Source organism: Crotalus tigris, unplaced genomic scaffold (genome assembly GCF_016545835.1).
Source record: "Crotalus tigris isolate CLP2741 ecotype Arizona unplaced genomic scaffold, ASM1654583v1 scf7180000017630.2799268, whole genome shotgun sequence".
Taxonomy (NCBI): Eukaryota; Metazoa; Chordata; class Lepidosauria; order Squamata; family Viperidae; genus Crotalus; species Crotalus tigris.
This window is the reverse complement of record NW_024096524.1, coordinates 310,735-332,035: the sequence shown is the minus strand read 5'-3', so window position 1 is coordinate 332,035 and position 21,301 is coordinate 310,735. Positions and strand designations below refer to the sequence as shown.

Sequence of the window (21,301 nt, the reverse complement as noted above, 5' to 3'; positions counted from 1 at the left end):
CACTTAATCAGTTACAATGAAATTGGTGAATTATAGGTTTGTCTGGGGATATAATCTTTAAAATGTATATTAACAAAAAAGATGCTATTGAAAACTTTTAAGAAAATTAATCTTCCTTTTAAAAAATACTCCTAGAAGCTAACGTCTCAATCTTTAAGCACTGAACATGGAAATCATATATTGTCGGAATACAGTATTAGAAGGACTGATTTACAAATTTCAAAAGGAGAAGAGGAGGAAGGAAGGAAGGAAGGAAGGAAGGAAGGAAGGAAGGAAGGAAGGAAGGAAGGAAGGAAGGAAGGAAGGAATTTTAATTCAATTTCCATCACAAAACATTAACTGAACAACTCATCAATACGTACCTGTATGAGTACGGATATGAGCAAGGAAAGCCATTGAATTACTACTTCTGCATATCTTCCCACAATATTTGCAAATATTGCCTTTATTTTCTTCTCGCTCTCGGACAATTTGTTCAGTATCTTCAACAATATACTTATTGACTTCCCGGAGCAGTTCTTCATGTTGTTCTTTTATGTGAAGGAATAAATTTTGTTCAGAATCAAAAGGTTCTGTGCATTTCACACATTTAAAGGTGGCACCCCCTTCCGGCAACTCTTCAACACTTGCTTGTTCATTTCTCATATGGCCAGCACTAGCCAGATGCTGATGAAGGCTGCTCTCAGTGTAGAATGATTTTCCACATAGTAAGCAATGGAAATGCTTCTCCTTTGATGGATGCTTCATGGCTATGTGAACATTTAGTCCACTTAAACCATCTGCTAAAAAACCACAGTCATCACAACAAATTCGTGGAGATTCTTTCACGGGATGGCTTTCTACCTTCTTCTTTTTTCCATCATTCCGTGGGCAATCTACTTTTATAGCCCTATCCCAACTTTTTTGCTTATTCAGATTCTGGCCATCAACTGGGTGATCAACTTGTTCACAATTGTCTTCATGGTTTATTTTCACAATTGAAGAATCAAATTGACCACAGTTTTGCATCCCTGTTCCATCTACTATTTTGCCATCAACACTGTTTAAAGTATCCAAAGCTATATCATTTTTGTCCATGACTTCAGCTACTGAACTATCTGAACCCCAAATATTATTCAAAGATACTCCTGTTTCTTGCTGGGCATCTATCAAGGTACCCTCTTCTACCACTGTACGACATTGCTTAGTGTTTATCTGTTGCTGTAAAATTTGGATGTTTTTAAAACTTTCAGTACTTTCACTGATGCTTTCCTGCCCCAGTGCACTACCAGTGTCTGAAACCATAGACAAATGGGTTTCATCTGTTTTCACTTCTTCAGTAGCTACTTCTGAACTTTCATATCTTTTTTCAGAATCTTCTTCCAGTTTGTTTTCATTTTTCATTAAATCTGAATTTGGAGAATTTTCATTAAAAGCCATGTTTCCATTTCCAGGACCTGTTGCCAAATGAATGTTTGATTTTGCTATTTCTTCATTTTGATGCAGAACACAATCAATTGTTTCCTTAAGTTCAACCATCTCATTGAGTTTAAGACCTTCATTTTGATCGTTTTCTTCAACACTTGTATTTTTTCTGCCTTGATCAGTTCCATCTTCAGTTTCACCATCTAGAGGCTCAAGAATGCAATCTTTAGAAACCTTTGAAGCAACACTATCTTCTAATGCCAGATAGGTAGGTGACTTATTCACTTCATGCATGACCTGATTGTCTGGGTTTTCCTCTTCAATGTTACTTTTGGACTTTGTTTCATCTAATGAAATCTGAAGATCCTCTGTACTTTGCTGCTCTTCTTCAGAAACAATAGCAGTTTCTTTGGCAATACTTGCTACATCTGTCTCCTCTCCAGAGGAAGCACCTATATATGTCTGTCTTTTAATTTTATGCTTTTCTGTTGCTGCATGCCTAATCATCTCTCGGCGAGTAACTGCATAATAGTCACAGGCCATGCAGTAGTATTCAAATTCTTTAGTGTGCTTGCGTTTTATATGTACTTCCAAGGAAGAAAAAGAATGTGCAATGAAGTTACAATGCGCACACTTATTATCATTTGCAGTTGCTAGCCTTGTTTGAACCAGCACATTTTTATCTTGGGTAATGTTACTTGATTCTGCAATTTTATGTTGTGTTTCAGAAAAGTTTCTATCTCTATCTATTTTGGGAAGGTGAATTATATTTTTGACATTTAATTGGATGGTATTGTCCTGTTCATCTCCCTTGCTTTCCAAAATAGCTTGATCTGTCTCTGAAGCCTGATTGTTAGAAACTATGAATTCTTTTGAAAGACTTCCTGGATCATCTGTTTTCTTTGTGTTGGCTTCAATATTATCATTTTCTGGGCAAACAATAAACTCAACGTTTTTCTCCCCATTGGCTTCCAAGCGGCCTTTATGCTTCTTTGTAGCACAATGACGTTCCATATCACCTTTAGTTACAGTATAGTAATTACATACTTTGCATAAATAGCTGTACTGGTGGCTATGCTTTCGGCGAATGTGGACAGTCAAGTTTGTTACACTAGACGCCAATAGGCCACAATGAGGACATGTCCGAGAAATTGTCCCTTTAGGTCTACCTTTCTTTTGCAGGCCCCCAAGAATCAACTCACTATCTTTAATTGTTTCATTTGATGGGTACAACTCTTTATTTATTGATACCTTCTGCAGAGAAGAGAAAGGTGCACGGATGCTCTCATTCTCTAATGCTGTCTTTAAACTTCCACAAATAGGGGCTTCAGTTCCTTTTTTACCATCTGTCCCACCTACACATATCTTTTCAATACATTCCTCAAATCGTAAGCCAATGTTATTTTTTCTGGCATTTTCAAGGTGTTTACTTCGCTTTATGTGTTTTTCCATGCCTTCTTTGCTTAATGAATAAAGGTTACACGCTTTACAAAGGAAATGGTACTCCTGAGCATGGCGAAGTTTTATGTGCCTTGTAAGCACAGAAGAAGACCTTGTTTTATAAAAACATTTTTTACACTGAAATTGACTTCTGCTTAGAACAGACTCCTTGAGCTCACTACCAGGATGTAATATCGAGAGCTTAAGGTCTGCCTGTTGTGCTTTCAATTCTACAACCTTTGGAAGTTCACCTGAAGGACAAGATGTTGAATGCACAGCCAGATCACTCTGAAGCAACTGAATGGTATTTCCTTGAGACAATAAATCACTATGATGCTCAGTTGCATTATGAGCTGCTACTTCTTCATTGGTTTGAAAATACTTGCAGCAAGCAGAACAAGAGAAAGCCATGCTATGCTCATCAGACATGTGCTTCCCAAGACTTATGTCATTTGGGGCAAGAAATGAACATTTAGGGCAATTTTTCTTGCAACCGTCTATAATATTGTTCTTTTGACGACATTCCTTGCTGTCAGAGGAATATCCATATATTTGACAATGGACTTTAAATTCACCATGGATTTTATCAGCATCCAATTTCAGGTCTTCTTTATTTGACGAGGTATATCCACCATGATTACAAGGATCTAGTGTTCTCTGCTCATCAAGTTCCTTTTCTGATGCAGTCTTATGTTCCAGTATATTTTTTTCATTCTGATATAATGCTTCTGTTTTGGGGATATCTGCATAGAAATCCTTGCCATCACCTTCACTTTGTAAAATTTTGGCCTGTGATAAATCACTCTGATGCAAGTCTCCCTGAACACTATGCTTCACTCTAAAATCAAGCTTGCTTTTTTTACCAACACCTAAAAGATTGTATCTTCTTTTAATCTGTTGATTTATTCTGAAAAAAATGCTTTGCCTGAAAGTCATTCCTCGTGATAGGATTCTTCTTTTTTTGTAGAAACTACCTAATACGCCAGTGACATTTAAGTTGCTAGCTGTGACTTGAGTACTTTTAGCAGGGTTAGGGTTTGGATTGCATTCTGAAGACTCTGATACATCTGATTTTTCAAAGAGGATTTCACCATTTCCATCCACTTTCCACAATAAGGCCTCTTCCTTAGTAATACATTCTGTTGGTTCAGTAGATGGTATCATTTCAACTAAACATTGACAGTTTTCTTTCAAGTTCTCTATCTTATTGCTTGAAATTCTTAAATGATCTGAAAGCTCATCTCTTATTTTTTGTTTATTAGATGCCAATTTCATTCTGACATTCTTTTCTTTGATTGAAAACCGCTGTTTTTTACAAAAGGATTTTTTTGTTAACATCTTTACAAATCCACCACGGGCAGCCAGATTTTGTCGCCGGAGGTGTGTCTTGCCAAGAAAATGAGCTTGTAGGAGAGCTTCCTTAAAAGTCTGATAACCACAGAGATCACAAAAATATGTAAGTTGGCCAGAAGTCTGCTTGATGTGCGCTCGCAAAGATGAAGTATGCTCTGATTTAGAAGTACAATACAAACTCCCTTTTTCTTTCAATTGCTTAAGGTGATGTTCCTGAATATGGTTTTCTAAATCAAGAGCGGAGGAAAAAATCTCCTTACAGGTTTTGCATTTTGAAACATTCTTAATACTACTCATTGCGTAATTAATGCCAGTTGAATTATCTAGGGTAGATGATCTGCATTCTGGAAGTAATATTTCATTCTCTTGAGAACGTTCATTTTCCATAGGTGTTATCTGTACAGTATTATCTTCGGGCACAAATTCTTGTTGAATGCATGAAGAATTTGATGAAAATGAACATCTACTCAGAGAGGTGTTTACCGCCACTTTTCCTACTGGTTTATTTATCCCATCAACAGAATATTCATTAGTTATAGCATCAGAGGGATTTTCTTCATTCTCTTCTGCAGGTTTTGAACCAACCAGCTTTAATCTTTTTGAGACAGGTTCATTTTCAGTTATAGTTGTTTCATTAAGTTCCTGATCAGTTATTTGGGATAATGGCCGTTTGGCCAAGCAATTTTCTTCTGGGTTTTTCAATGGAATTTTCTGTTCTTTCATCAAAAGCATTTTTGAGTTAGAAAAAGATTCATTGGGAGTTTTTCCTGCTAAAATATTTTTAGCGCTGTCTTGTGGTAACTCATTTTCTATTTTTTCATCACATTCATAACTCTGTTTTTTTCCAACATTCATCTTAATGAAGATAATGTAGAGTACAATTCCAATAAAATGAATTAGTACATCTGTTCTAGGAATATCTAAAAAGAGAAAAAAACAGAAAGTATAAATTAGCTTCTGTGTACATAAAAACAAACATGCCGAATAAATGCTATTACTTTTCAAATTTTTCAAGATTAAGCTATAGATTTTGGTAACTATTTTCTTACATGGAACAGTATGTTTTGACGTCTAAATAAAAAAATAGGAATTTGTTTTGCACAATACACATTGGTAAAAATCATGGAAAACAGAAATAATTTTTAGTGACTCTGAAAACAAAATTTTGTAACAATTTACAACAATGCAAATAGACATTACTTAATTCCAGCACTTCTGAATAGAATTATATACTTTAAGTCAGAGGTCCCCAATCCCCAGTCCGTGGACCAGCACCGGTCCGCAGCATGTCAGAAACCGAGCCGTGCAAACAAGCGAAACCCCATCTATGGGATTCAGGCAGCACAGGAAACCACGCCCCCTCCGGTCCATGGAAAAAACTCTCCCCACAGAACCGGTCTCTAGTGCCTAAAAGGTTGGGAGCCTCTGCTTTAAATGGAACCAATCCACAGAAGCCATATCAAGGTTGCAATATAAATAATGTCCATTTTGGGAATTCAAATTTAAAAGGTGTGACCTTTGTGTTTGATAGTTGACATAATATTCTAAGAAAGCATTGCATTTATTTAAAGGGCAACTAGAAAATAGAGAAAAAATATTATTTCCCCAATTAACTTTAATAACTAAACAACTGACTTCAAACTGAATTTTATGTTAAGAAGGCATGGTTTACTCAAATAATGAAATATAGCTAAACAAGCCAGCACCAAAATCTAACGATGGCATCCATTCAAATAAAAATAATTTTCCTCCCAAGTTAAGCTTGGCCCTGGGATTCTGGGACTCGTGAATATGTCCATTTTGTTGCTGCTGCTGCTGCTATTGTTTTCTTGGCAACAACACAGTAGTAATTTGTCTGTGCCTTCTTCTGAATTGTTTATTGTACAACCTATATAATTCTAAGTAGTTTGGATGCTGTTTTATTGCAAGCAGCAATATCAAAAATAGACTTGTTCAGACTGCCCCCACTATACTAGGCCTGTGCAAATCATCTGTCAAGGTGCCTCTAAAGGCCACTGACGCATTCAAGGAATTACAACTGTGTCAGAGCTTCAAGAACTAGATCCAGATAGATGTTTCACTGATGTGTAAAGGAAGATATTAGATTATTTCTGTAATCATAGAATCTCACAGCTTGAAGGGACCTCAGAGGTCTTCTAGTCCAACCCCTTGCCCAAGGCAGGAGTCCTTATACCATCCTGTACAAATGAATGTCCAATTTTTTTTCTTAGAAACCTCCAGCACTCACAACTCAGGGAGACAAGTTATTCCATTAGTTAATTGGTCTCAGTCAGGAAATATCTCCTTAATTCCAGGTAGGATCTCTCTTTAATGAGTTTCCACCTGTTCCTTCTTATCTTGCCCTCAGGTGCTTTGGAGAATAAGTCAACCACCCCATCTCTAGCCCTCAAATCCTGGAAGACAGCTATCATGTCACCCCTAATCTTTCTCTTTGTTAGGCTAGACATGTTCACCCTGTGGTTTATCACCAGACCTCTTATCATCTGTGTTCTCTACAATATTTCTAGGATATCAGTATCTTTTTTGTATCGTGGTGACCAAAACTGGACACAATATTCCAAGTGTGGCCTCAGTAGTACAGTATAAAGCGATACTATCACTTTCATAATCTTGATACTATCCCTTCATTGATGCACTCCATTTTTTGGGCAGCTGGAGCACTCTGCTGACTCATACTTAAGTGGTGGTCCACTAGTACACTTAGATCCCTCTCACAGACACTACTGTTGAGTCAGGTATTGCCTGTTCTATACATGTGCATTTGTTTTTTCCTGCCTAAATGCAGCACCTTACTTTTCTCACCACTGAACTTCATCTTATTAGACAGGACCCAATGCTCAAGTCTATCAAGATTCTTCTGAATCTTGAGTCTTTGTTCCAAAGTACCAGCAATTCCCCCTAGCTTGGTCTCATCTGCAAATTTGATGGCTTCTCTTCTAGCCCCTCGTCTAGATCATTTATGAAGATGTTGGAGAGCATCATGCCTAAGACAGAACCTTGAGGTACCCCATTGCATGCTTCTCTCCATGTAGATATAGTTCCATTGAAGACTACATGCTGTGCAGTTGGTTAGCCAGTCACAAATCCATCTGGTAGTGGTACTGTCTATCCCTTATTGTTCTAGCTTTCCAAGAAGTAAGGTTTGTCAAATGCCTTACTGAAGCTCAATTATACTATGTCCACTAATTTAGTAACTTTATCAAAAAAAAAAGGCAATTAGGTTTGTTTGACATGATCTGTTTTTAACAATCCCATGCTGGCTTCTATTAATCACCTTGTTCATTTCCAGGTGCTCACAAACCTGCTACTTGATTATTCTTTTCTAGGATTTTCCCAGGTATTATATGTCAAGGTGATTGATCTGTTGCTTCCTTGTTCCACTCCCCCCCCCTTTTTTTTCAGAGCTCTGGCACTTCCTCTGTGCTCCAGGAGCTCTGACAGATTTTGTTCAGTAGTTCTGAGATTATATAGGCCAGCTCTTTCAGAACTCTGGGATGTAGCCTTAATAAACATGCTAGTTTTACATTATATATCCATGCAAATAATCTGTCAATATTCAGCAATAGCAAAGAATGTATTCTAGACTTTAATTAATACAGATGTGGCCTACATCTCCCTCATTACAACTAATGTCCAATGATATGAAAAGCAGCAAGTGATATTTACAGCCTCAAAGATCAGATCTCCTCTTTTACATAAGTTAAAACTACCGGCAGCTCAAAAATGTGGAGTTTGAAAACGATTATCTTTTCACCAGGGACAAGGCAACTCAACATGGAAAAGTTCTGCCATGTATTTCCGTACTTCGGCTCTCTGCCTTATAATATGAAATGGCATGATGTCTGCAGTCCTAAATTTTCAAATTGTGTAATGATTAGAGATCACCTTGTGTCCCCTTAGAAAAAGCTCCACATTTGTTGCTAGAAGATTACTGTGATCTTCGTTCTAGGACAACGGTTCTCAACCTATGGGTCGCGACCCCATTTGGGGTCGATCGACCTCTTTTGTGGGGTCGCCAAACGTGGCGATCCGCCATTTTGTCGCCTCCGGGGGCACGCCGCGCCTCCGGGGGGGCAGTGCCGCGCACAAGCGCCGCATGTGGGGGCAGCGGCGCGCCTCCGGGGGGCGGCGCCACGCATGCGCACCGCGTGTGGGGCGGCGGCGCGCCTCTGGGGGGCGGCACCGCGCATGCGTGCCGCGCATGGGGGCGGCGCCGTGCCTCCGGGGGGCGGCGCTGCGCGTGCGCGCCGTGTGCAGGGGCACCGCGCATGCGCGCCGCGTGGGGGGCCCCACCCCCATGCGTGCCGCGCATGCGCATAACGTTTGTGTGACGGGGGTCGCCGTCACACAAACGTTGAGAACCGCTGTTTTGGGCCTTCCTTCTTGAGGACTAACTCAGCATTCACCAAACAAGAAAACAAAAATCCAAATAGTTATGCTAGTATGTTAGTGAAAATGGAAAGAGAGATGATACAGTAAAAAAATAAGGAAACAGAAAGCAGATACACATTACTTTTAAAAGAATATTTCTAAATAAAGATATAGTAAATTCTTTAATTTTCTCATGGGGGGACATGTTCTGGAGCTTAACTTGCTTTCTCCCACAAATAAGATGCCTGCTTTATTAGCGATGCTCCATTTCAGCACTGAAGCCAGCTTGAAAAAACTTTGCTTCCTTTCTGCAGACTTTGTTTAGGTTGGTGAATTTCTGGAAAAGAGGGGTATTCAGAAACTGAACCGCAACAGTACTGCTCCAAAACAGGTGGTCCACAACTTACAACCCACAACTGAGCCCAGATTTCTGCGGCTAAGCAAGGCAGTTAAGTGAGTTTTGCCCCATTTTACAACCTTTCTTGCCACAGTTGTGAAGTGAATCACTGCAATTGTTAATAGCACGGTTGTTAAGTGAATCAAGTTTCCCCATTGACTTGCCAGATCACAAAAGATGATCACATGACCCCAGGACACTTCAACCATCATAAATAGGAACCAGTTGCCAAGCATCCGAATTTTGATCATGTGACCATGGGGATGCTGCATCGATCATGTGAAAAATGGTCATAGGTCACTTTTTTCAGTGCCGTTGTAACTTTGAGTGTTCATTAAATGGATGAATGTAAGTCGAGGACTACCCGTAATCTGTATAATATTATCCCTACCACATATGTGCACATGGACGTAGATCAAGCTCATAACAGCATCGCTGCAAATCAGAGAACTGCCTTCTCACACACAAGCATTAATTGCCCCTTGTCCCATTAGCAAGTTGCAGCATAGAAAAGTACTGGGTGGGCTTAACTATAACCTTTTTGGTTATTTCAGTGGAAGTGCAATGTCACAATAGCCTCAAGAAAAATATGAAATATTTCACACTAAACTGTGCTTAATAATAAAACTAACTTTTTTTAAAAAAAAAATACAACCACACAAACTGAAAGTTATCAGCATAAGAAAAGTATTTTGATGACACCTGGTGGCCATTTTACACAAGGAAACTAAAACCAAAACGCTGTTCATCAACACAGCGTCTGAGTTCAAACAGTGAATTACAAGATTCCGGCATCTCATGCATCTCGGGCTATTTTTGCACTGATTATGCCTACCCATAAACATATACTTTCTACTTTCGTTCATTGTTTAACATATTTCTAAAATGTCAAACACTTACTATAAACATTTAAAGGTCCACAGTAAGTTTCATATGTTCAGTTGAGCTCCAATATATCAGGAGACGGAAAGATTCAGCAAAACTGTAGCCAACATACAAATTCAGTGCCATTAAAAGCAGATATATGATATCCCATGCAGCTGTCATTTTTTAAAGTTGTTTTATTATCAGTGTAATGAGACCACCTATTACAATCAAAGATGTAATAATGAATTTTCTTTACAGCTGGAGAGAAATAGAATATCAAACCAGAACAGGTTGCATAAATTCTTCTTGATATTTATTGCTAAATGTAATTTTTTATCTATAAAAAACTGACATGAAATATTAAACAAATGAAACATGGAATTTACCGCCGTAGCCTAATTTAATTTAAATGGTCTATTCACAAAATGAAGCGAAGGTTTGCACATGTATTATTATATCCCTTCTACGAACCCCTGATAGTTTTTCCATTACAAACCATATTGTTTCTAAGATTTTATAACTCAGTTATAAAATTTCCACTCCAGACCAAGTACTGATATACCTGTCATGTAACTTTTTAAAAAAAATCCTATTGCAGAATGAAAAGATTCCTAGAAATGCAACAAAACATTAACGCTAGGGTGCTGAAGATACTTTTTGGAAATTATGACTTAGTGAACTCAATAAGACTTGCTTCTGTGTTGAATATATTTGAGATCATGCTGTTAAGATAAAATTAACAGCCATCAGTGCTCTCAACTGACAGATAGCACAGTCTAAATATGTTTCATAATAGAGATAAAGATCAGCAGAATGCATCTCAGGTCAAGGAAAAGAATGTTTCATATCTACAACCATAATAAAGTTTTAGTAATTGTAACTTTAGTCCAGAACACAGATTCACATCACCAACCTATAACAATCTACTCTGACATGGAAATTTCTCTCCCACACCTCAGCACATCTTAAGTCCAGTAGTTTAAAAAATCATGGCTCTATTTGTCTAAAAAAGAGCGTTGTCTTACCTGAACGCTTTTTCTCATCAGGATGGTGTAGAATCCACTCATTGGGTAATTTAATCCCTCCTGCTCAGACTAAGAACAAAAAAACTTTGCCCACCTCCTTTTGGGTGTGACTTCCCAGTTTTTTCGAGGCAAAGCATCCAGACGCAAGGCTCCAAACAAAAACATGCATGCCTAGACTAACACTAACAGGGTGGGTGTGGATTCTACACCATCCTGATGAGAAAAAGCGTTCAGGTAAGACAACGCTCTTTTCTCCATCAGAATGGATGTAGAATCCACTCATTGGGACATACCAAAGCTGCTCATGTCCCCACAGGGAGGGAAGTCTAGGCTTGTGTCCCTTGAGAACCAACCACCCGCTGTAGGACTCTCCTTCCGAAAGCAGCCTCCATTGCTGCAAACTGATCTATTCTGTAATGTTTTATGAATGAGGAGGGAGAGGACCATGTCGCTGCCCTGCAAATCTCAAGTGATGCCTGGGCAGACCAGGCCGCCGAGGCAGCAGCACTACGTGTAGAGTGAGCTGTAATATGTGAAGGGACTGAGAAATATAAGCCCTGGAAATACACGCCCTAATCCACCGACCAATAGTAGAAGAAGAGACCTTCCGACCCATGGTAGAGGGCTGAAAGGACATGAATAATGCCTCAGATTTCCTGAAGACCGAGGTTCGTTTAATGTAATGGCGCAGGGCCCTGCACACGTCCAAGGTATGCCACCGTCTTTCCAGATGGTGGGAAGGGTTGGGACAGAAGTTAGGAAGGACGATGAAATCCTGTATTGACCTTAGGAATGAATGCAGGATCCAGCCTGAGGACCACTCTGTCCTCATGGAATGTGCATAAGTCCTCCCTGACCGATAAGGCAGCCAATTCTGAAATTCTCCTGGCTGACATGATGGCCACTAGGAAGGCCACCTTCAGTGTAAGGAAGTGAAAGGAGCAAGTGCTCAGAGGTTCGAATGGAGGAGAAACTAAGGCCTGTAACACCCTGGACAGGTCCCAGGATGGGTAACGATGAACCGTAGGTGTCCCTATGTTGGCCGCGCCCTTGAGAAAGGCACTAACTGCTGGATGTTGAGACAGGGAAACTTGGTTGTCACAGGTGAGGACCGTCGACAAGGCAGCTAACTGCCGACGTATGGTACTGGTTGAGAGACCTCTAGTTAACCCCTCAAGTAAGAAGTCCAATATGTCTGGAATGGTGACAGCAAGCAGCAAAAGTCACTTTTTGGTACACCAAGAACAGAAACCTCTCCAAGTGGCATCATAGATTCTGTTGGTCGAGGGACACCGCGAGGCCTGGATGACAGAGATAACCCCAGAGGAGAAAAACTGTTTGGCTAGACTCTCCCGCTCAAGTGCCAAGCGGCTAATTGAAGCAACTGCAGGTCCGGATGATGGAGGTTCCCCTGGCTGAGAGCAACTCGATCCGGAGGAATCTTCCATGGTGGTGAGAGTGACAGGTCCACCAGGTCGGCAAACCACGGGCGTCTTGGCCAATATGGAGCAACTAAGATCAGCTCCGCCTGCTCCTGGAGGAGCTTGCGGATAGTTGCTTGTAGTAGCGGAAGAGGAGGGAAGGCATAAAGTACGCCCTCCGGCCATCTGCTCCGGAGAGCGTCCGTTCCCTCTGCCCCCCTCGATGGGAACCGGGAAAAGAACCTGGGGAGCTGAGCGTTGTTTGGGGAGGCGAAGAGATCTAAGATGGGCTGCCTGAACCTGTGTGATATTTCCCTGAACAGACCTGAGTCCAGTTTCCACTCTGAGTGATCCACTGTGGCCCTGCTCAGGGAGTCTGCCTGTTGATTCGCCTCTCCCGAGATGTGTTCCGCTCTGATGGAACTCAGAGTGAACTCTGCCCAAAGTCCTATGGCCAGGGCTTCCTGCATGAGTGACCAAGAGTGGGTCCCTCCTTGTTTGTTTACGTGAGCCTTGGCCACAATGTTGTCTGTCAGGACCAACACGTGTTTCCCTGACACAAGGGGAGAAAACCTTTGGAGAGCCAGGTGGATGGCCCTGAGCTTCAGCCAATTTATGTTGTGTGTCAGGTCCGAACTGGACCACTGACCCTGAGCTATGTGGCTCTGAAGATGTGCCCCCCAACCGAACAGACTGGCGTCTGTGGTCAGGGTAATTCTGGGAGGTTCCTTGAAAAGGGTACCTTTGTTCAAGGCAGACGAAGTCCACCATAGAAGGGAGGTCAGAGTGTGATGGGGAACCCTGACTTTCCTGTTGGAGGCACTGACTTTGCATCTTTGAAAGGGAAGGAGGAACCACTGGAGGTTCCTGGAGTGTAGCCTGGCCCATGGAACGATGCCCAAGCTAGCTGAGGAGCCATTTCCAAAACGCGTGATCTGAGCTCGAGACTAAGAAAAAACTGGGAAGTCACACCCAGAAGGAGACGTGGCAAAGTTTTTTTGTTCTTAGTCTGAGCAGGAGGGATTAAATTACCCAATGAGTGGATTCTACATCCATTCTGATGGAGAAAGATCAGCTACATCAGGGATGTTCCAAGTGCCATCAATTAACCAATGTCATCTTTCAGAACCCAAGAAACAGGCATTCTCGGTGATGGCTCTTGTCCTGTAGGATGATATACCCCCAAATATCTGTACTGCTCCCATCTTTTGAGTTTCTGCAAATTGTTCAAAGACCTGATCATACCCCAGGCCTTGAGTTAGGGTAGTGATTGATCCATTTGGTTTTTTGATTCTGCCTTCTGGTCAGCTGCATTCTTTTTCTTTGATATGTTGTTTTCTTTTCATTTTAAATTGCCCAGAGTCACTGTAGAGTTGGGTGGCTTCAAAACTGAATCAATCAATGAATGAAGAAACAAACAATTAATCATTATCCAAAATGAGAAATTGTGTTTTATGATGATCGATAAGCAAGTCACAACAGTCATTAAACAAATCATATGATCATAGGTTTGAATCTAGTTGATTAAATGGGCATTTTTTGTTGGGTTTTGCCAGAAAATGCTTTTTAAAAAAATGCAAAATGAGATCACAGGACACTGCAACAGAACATAAATGCAACTGGTTGCCAAGCACCCAACATGAGATCACATGACTGCAGGAGTGGAGTAACAATCGTAACTTTGAGGATGGGTTGTAAGCAACTTTTTCCACCTTTTTCTTTCTGTTCTCATGTCCTAGTTACAATCTTAAGTGTTTGGTTTTGAAATTCATACAACTAGGCCCTATAATAGTTCTACTAGGCCTACTAAAATGTACAACACAAAGGAGAGCAGAAAAATATTTATGCAATTTAAAAACAAAACAGCATTTCTGTTGTGAAGGAAACAAAAGGCCAATTGTTTCAAGTAACAGTATTAGTTGGTGTTGAGTTTTTTTATATGAAGGTACTAAATTGGATCTAAGGCACCACTGCTATCCAGAAAACAATATCAACTGAGGAAAAGGGGGTGTATTTAACTTACCAGTAAAGAAGAACTAATGGAGAGTAATAGGCCAGTTTGGAATGAGCTATTTCAATTCATCAAAGCCATGAAAGGGATCATTAAACACAGCAGTGCAAACGTATCAAATTATAAGACGACAAGTGAAGTTAGAAATAAAAAAATGTCAGTTTTGTATACTGCTACTGTGTGCCCTTTGATTCATCATCGGGAAAGCAAGGTTAAAGGACAAACTGCAGCCCTCTAGCACACTCAAGTGGGGTAGCCACACATGCTTTCATTGATAGCAAATCATACCATGGGTATATTATAGAAAGAGTCACTGTGGTGCTAACATGGTGTAATGATAATTAGAGGCAAACTCTAATTTATCTTTATCATAATATTTGTTTGTTTTAACAAGCCCAAGCATTGAATATAAATTTAAGAATTAATCTGCACTGTTTCTACACCATGATACCAAATAAGACAAAGCATATGGTTTAACTAGTGTTGCCAGGGAGGTAACATGGAATTTATTCTTTCCAGTAAGAAACAACTCAGTGTATCCAAGCAAGCAACTATGTCTTATTCTGTGGACAGTCCCACACTGCAACTAGCGTATTTCCCAGTTTTCACACCACCGGTCATCAAAGTAATAGTTCATACATCTTAATTACACCAACAAGGACTCCCTACTTTTACAGTCCCTTCTATCCAAAAATAAGCATCTGTAGTTGGCTTACTTTTGCTGGAAAGAATTGTACCTCAAAGTCAAGAAACTGAATTGTTGCATCTCTGCAAATTTGTGAAGACATTTATGAAACTGAAATAGTTTGCAAGCCTGCAACTAAAAGCTGCTCCTTACTCATTTCTGCTTGCTTGACTGTCCTTATTGTTTTCAAATGATGTTGAAAATGTTTATTCATACAATACACAATGTTGATTCACACAATGCATGAGTAATGCATCATCAGAGGTCCTTTAATGCTGAGAAGCCAAGAAGACTAAGATTTCTCTGGTAGCACACAAACTGCAATGTGCAGACTATGGATATACAGGAGCTGCTGTAAGCCTATCATGATTTTCTTGTTCAAGGATTTAAGGTCCATCAAAGACAATTCCATCTTGTTGTTAAAAGAATACTGAAGCGTATTTCCCACTTTGAAGCTAGAGCTGTTTCAATCCACAATGACATGGATGCTACTTGCTTTAATGAGTAAGTACACCCAGAGGATGCTCTTTTTATGAGCAGATTCTGTTGATGAGACCACAACCTCACAATTTAGCATCTATATAATTAGTTCTTGCTTGTAACATCTAAAATGGCAATAGACTCATTGGCTGAATCTAGATAAAGGTAGAGGGGCAGTGTTAATCTCCATTTCCTAGCCGAGGGAGCCTGCATTGTCCAAAGATGCTTCTGTGGTCATGTGGCCAGCATGACTATGCACCGAGGTACACAGAACACGGTTATCTTCCCACTGAAGTGGTACATATTTATGTACTTGCATGTGCGTGCTTCCAAGTTGCTAGTTTGGCAGGAACTGGGGCAAGTAATAGGAACTCACCCCGTCACAAAGTGCTTGGGTCTCCAAGCCAGATTGTCAGCTTTCCAGCTGACAAGTTCAGCATCTTTAACCACTGAGCCATTGCGCCCCCTAATCTACATATTTAGATGATTATGATTTCAGCTATTTTGAAGTCATTTCTAAACTAAATAGGGTTTTTTCACCCTAAACACTGGCCTTAGATAGAATCTATCCATCCATCCATCATCCATCCATACATCCAAGCAAGCAAGATGGTTTCTTGAGATTGGCAAACAATTGCAAACACTGTTGGATGATATTTCAATCCATTTCAATCCAGCTTTACGACTGATTTAGACATAAAAGAAGCCTGGTTACCTTCATGGAAAATCCATTACAGAGGACATTATTAGCTTTTCTGCCTGTCATCAAATACAATCAAAGTGTTGTTTTAAAAGTGATACACTAATAAATTAAAAGTTCATCAATTGTGTTCTTTATCTGTTTTGTTTTTCCTTTTAAGGACTGTGTGCCAAGTATCTTTTTTATTTGCCTAGATCTTTAAACTTTAGTTTAGGGCAATTTACTTTTAACAAATTGTTGTTAAGTCCAATTGTTTAAATTATTCTATTGGCTGTTTTTTATTATTTTTTATGTAGCCAGCTTTGAGTGAAGAGTGGGATATAACATTAAAATAGATAGATAAATCTAGATAAATCTAGATAAATCAGTGAATTATCAAACCCATACTGTTCTGTAAATTATTCTGCAATCATGGAAAAATACTGCTCTCTTATATAAATGTTATAAAGCCCTAAATTTAGAATGCAAAGTTTCCATTTTATTTAAAAATTAAAAGTCATGCTGTGCTGCAGTTGTGTTTGGCAGTTGAATTAGTGGCACCCCAACTGAGTTAAACAGTGCCTTTTTCCTATTAGGATATATATTACCATATCTTTTTGTTTAAAGGTCTAAGAGAAAGCTAGAGAGAAGAAAGTACAATAAAGAAAAAAAATAAATATGAAAAAAATGAAGTGTAATGAAAGACAGCAAGAGACAAGACACTGAGAAAACCTGACATCAGCAAAAAAAAAAAAAAAAGCTAAAAGTCAAACAGCAAAGTATTTAAACAGCTGAAATTTCAATATCTCAAAAAATTGTGAATGGCAGTATCTTCATTCAAACCACAATCACTCTAAATGGAAGGAGTACAGATATACAGATTCAGTTTGTCCATGCACAAACCAAAACAGGCTGTTAAGTGTTTTATCTCAAGTCTGGCTTTACTGAAAATTACCTCTACAGTACTGAACAATTCTGATGGATCAGACAAATTAAAGTACACTGAAGATCTTGTTTTATAAATCAAGATGACCTTGTTTTAGAAAGCCCTTTGCCTTCCACCATGGTTTCATCATGATTACTTGGCAGTATAACTTCCATTTACATGCATGCTTATTGGAAACTGCAGCACATACCCCATTTTCCTGGGAAAAAAATTAAAATTCACTTCATGTAAGTCTATTCCATCTCAAGCGTTTTTACTGTATGGTTTATTTATTCATTTATAATGTGCTTTCAATCCTATATAAAAATATAAATAGCATACAAATACTATCCTAGTGTTTTATTGCAGTATATCAGGTAAAATCGAAGGATGTTGCCAAGAAATGGAAACACATATACTGTAGAACAAGAGTGTCACACTCGCTGGGTCACGTGACATATCACGACGTATTGCGGCTTTTTTTGCATTGCTGGAGCTGGGGTGGGTGCGGCCTCCATATGTGGAAAGAAGAAAAATGGAAAACGATGCTACCCCCGTCATTAGCAACCAATCTCTGAAATCATCCAGTCCCTAAAGAGAACTACTGTACATGAATGAACGTTCACTGGGAATGCCAAACAGCTTAGCTGAGAAGAATAACATTCTAGGCACTGTAGTTTTCCTTTCATCTAAATTCTAGAATTCTACAGTGCAATTCATACTTATCCTATAATATTCCTCCTCTTGAAAGAAAACAAGTTGTCAAAAATTCAAAAGTTTCATGTATGTAATAATAAAATTCATGAACCTTGGGAGGTTTGTTACCAAACTGTCATTTTCTATTTGGATCCTTTCCGTAGTACTGCTAACTACATGAGCGCAACGTGTGCACACACAGCAAATTCAAAAAGCAATCTTCAAATAAGCATCAGAAGTGGTGATATGTTGTCCTCACTAGAAGATTTACCATAAATCTAAGCTACCTGCCTGTTCAACTGCAATAGAAAACTATTAGTAAATATGCTTACCTCTTAATAAGGATTATTATGCACTTGCACTATGGACCTATACTTCAAGTTAGAGGGCAACTGAACCAACCAACAGAAGAGATGTATGTACGGTTGCCAAATCCTTCCTTCTTTAGATTCTCAGCCAAATTGGGAAAGGGGGAAGAAAGTATCATTTTTCCCTTGAACTTGTGGCCAGAAAAATAAGTGAAACTTGCCAAAATCAATACCCTATATCTATAAGCCTTGTCCTCTACAATCCCCATATAAAAATCCCAGTTTTGTTTAAGATTTTGTTCTTAGAAATACCTAACACTTTGTGCACAAATCATTCAAAGCAGTATATGATAAAATGACAGCATGATCATAGGATGATCCATAAGGTAAGATCACATGGATAAACCATGTGAAAATGTCAAAGCCCCAGGCCAGACAATCAGTGCATTATTAGAGGTTTTTGAACCTCTTTGCTGCCATTGAGATTAGCTCTATTCAGGGCACTACTGCTTATTAAAAAAATCTGGAGTTAGCACTAAAGGCATTTCTGTTAGTAGTGAAGGGTCTGTAAGAGGGAGTCAAGCTATTCTCCAAGGCGCCTGAAGGCAGGACAAGAAGCAACAGATGGAAACTAATCAAGGAGAGAAGCAACTTAGAACTAAGGAGAAACTTTCTGACAGTTAGAACAATTAACCAATGGAACAACCTGCCTCCAGAAGCGGTGAATGCTCCAACACTGGAAGTTTTTAAGAAAAGACTGGACAGCCATTTGTCCAAACTGGTGTAGGTTTCCTGCCTGAGCAGGGGGTTGGACTCGATGACCTCCAAGGTCTCTTCCAACTTTATTATTATTATTATTAATATTATTAAAATAAATTGTTTAGCCTAACTATTGCTATCTCGCTTATGCAATCAGCATTTGGGTCAGGGACAAATTTCATGCAAGTGTGGGAAACATGTACATGAATGGGATGTACTGAAGGAGGGAATAAAGGAGTGTACAGGAATGATTGATATCTTCCTTATAATGCAGTGGCTTTGTTGTCTGATTTTGATTGGCTAACAAAGTTTATAAAGCAATGCTACTAACTTTCTAAGGTATGGCACTTCTGGATGTACCTCTGCCAGCATTCCAGACTGTTTGCCATCCAGCTGTTTTACTTGATCAATTAAACCACTATTTCCTCAAGAAGTCTCAGTTTGAGTTGCCTGATTAGACTTAATGGTATCTCAAATTTAAGTAAAGGCCAGCGATCTTACATTTCCTTATCATGGAACAGGAATTCCATTGACAATCTCAACAAACAGAAATGATTGTATGCAAAAAGCAACCCTGGAACTAAATTTTTGCCCAGTATGACCTTATTTGTTTATTTGTTTGTTTGTTCATTCGTTCATTCATTCATTCATTCAAATTTCTATAACTGCCCATCTCCATCCAATTAACTTTGGGCAACAAACAATATTACAATAATTAAAACCACAAAAGCACTGTACATATAGTCAAGCAAAGCTTACAGTAATTCTCCAGGTAACAGGGCTCCTAACATTTTTAGGATCCCAGCTTCATGCAGGCAGCCAGAGTCTTACAAAAAGCTAACAGGTCTTCCTGACCTTAGCGTGGGCAACATTTGAGACTTTTCTTTTACTTTGTATATTTTTAGGATCTCCCTCTTTAAATCCTCCAAAAATGGGGAAATTGATCTGAATCCTTTAGAGTGAAGGGAGTTAAGGCTTAATATTTATTTTAGCCTTTAATCTTTTAACAGTTCTTACTAGAGAACAAAAGCAGTTCTACCAACTCTTACTTTTCTCCTTCACTGGAAGATTGGCTTCATCCATACCTAGGTCTTGCCCTTGAAAGTAGCTGAGGACCAATCTACCTCAAAGGATTATTTTTTTAAGGATAAAGCGAAAAGAGACTCCCATATAATCCACTTTGAACTCTTGGAGACAGTAAATAATATGAATAAAATTAAGATGACATACGTTTAGGCTTTTATAATAGGATAACGTTATCTTCATTGCAATTGTAAATATATTATGGTATAAGCTGATTTTATTCTTTTCCTGTAATTATTAACTGCTGTTTGTTGTTGTTGTTGTTGTTGCTAGTATTTCTGTGGCTGGACCAGCTCTGGAAAAAAGCTGTTCAGGAAGAGAGAGTTTGTAGCTACTCAGAAGATCAGATATTATTTAGGTGCAGGGATGAGGACAAAAAGGAGGGGCATGTTCTCCTTAGACTGGATGTTTGGTAACCATATACCCATGTCCTTTCCATGCAGAAAAATACATTCTGAATTAAACAATTTCCAGACTACTTTTAACTAACTGCTTTTTTCCAAAAGAAAGAACAACATCTACAGCAACCGCCATACTTTAATTATAGATTAAATGCATCTTCCTGATGCAATCCAACTTTAGGTACAGTTTTATTCCTAATGAATTTGTAGCAGAAAACTGTATAGAAGGCCACACACCTAATTCCTTCATAAGTATGAGAAAGAATACAAAGATGTAGCAACTAAACCTGCTCGCTCAATTTAACCCTCAGTAAACTGAACGTTTGGAGGGGATATCACGAGGAAATATAGGGTCATAGTCTAGTTTGGGAAGTCAGTAAATAAACAATTTCCAGAAGGCAAAGGCAAACCACTTCTGCATTGTTGCCAAGAGAACTACATGGACATATAATATGTGCATATATGTTAGAGTTATTAAATAAATACATTTCAAATTAATTTTTCAGATAGCTTGCATGACAAACATTTTTTTCAAAGACATCCTTAAAATGAGTTAAAACATCACCAACTTCATTCAAGAAAAATATGTATGCTTTAAAAACTCTGTACCAATCTTTTTTAATGTAAATGACCTGCAAGAGTACTGGCTTTGATTCTGATCTGCCACCAAAGACATGCTGGCTGAGGAATTCTGAGTATTAAAATCCACTCACTGGGTTATGCCCAGATTGGGGAACCTAGTTTGTTTCATAAAATCGCCTAAAAATTTTCATTATGTTTGTCCTTGTGCAATATGTATCACTAAGATTTAACAGGGCATAAAAGATAGGCAAGTTAAAGTACTGTAAGTACATTTGCAATTGCTTTAAAATAAGATTGCTTCAATATAGCACTAAAAGCTTGATATTGTTTGTTACTTGAACTATACGATTACTTGAAACCACAACCATTATTATTATTACATTTACAGAATGC

The 21,301-nt window shown here is 38.9% G+C and overlaps 1 protein-coding gene across 1 annotated transcript in view; it reads right to left on the bottom strand.

Moving 5' to 3' along the window:
• ZNF407 (zinc finger protein 407) overlaps positions 1–21,301 on the bottom strand; it is a 366,378-nt gene that overhangs the window by 341,093 nt on the left and 3,984 nt on the right. Inside the window, exon 2 of the mRNA XM_039334397.1 lies at positions 363–5,117. Coding sequence (XP_039190331.1) covers positions 363–5,052 — 4,690 coding nt within the window. The 5' untranslated portion in view covers positions 5,053–5,117. The remainder of the gene's footprint in view (positions 1–362; positions 5,118–21,301) is intronic.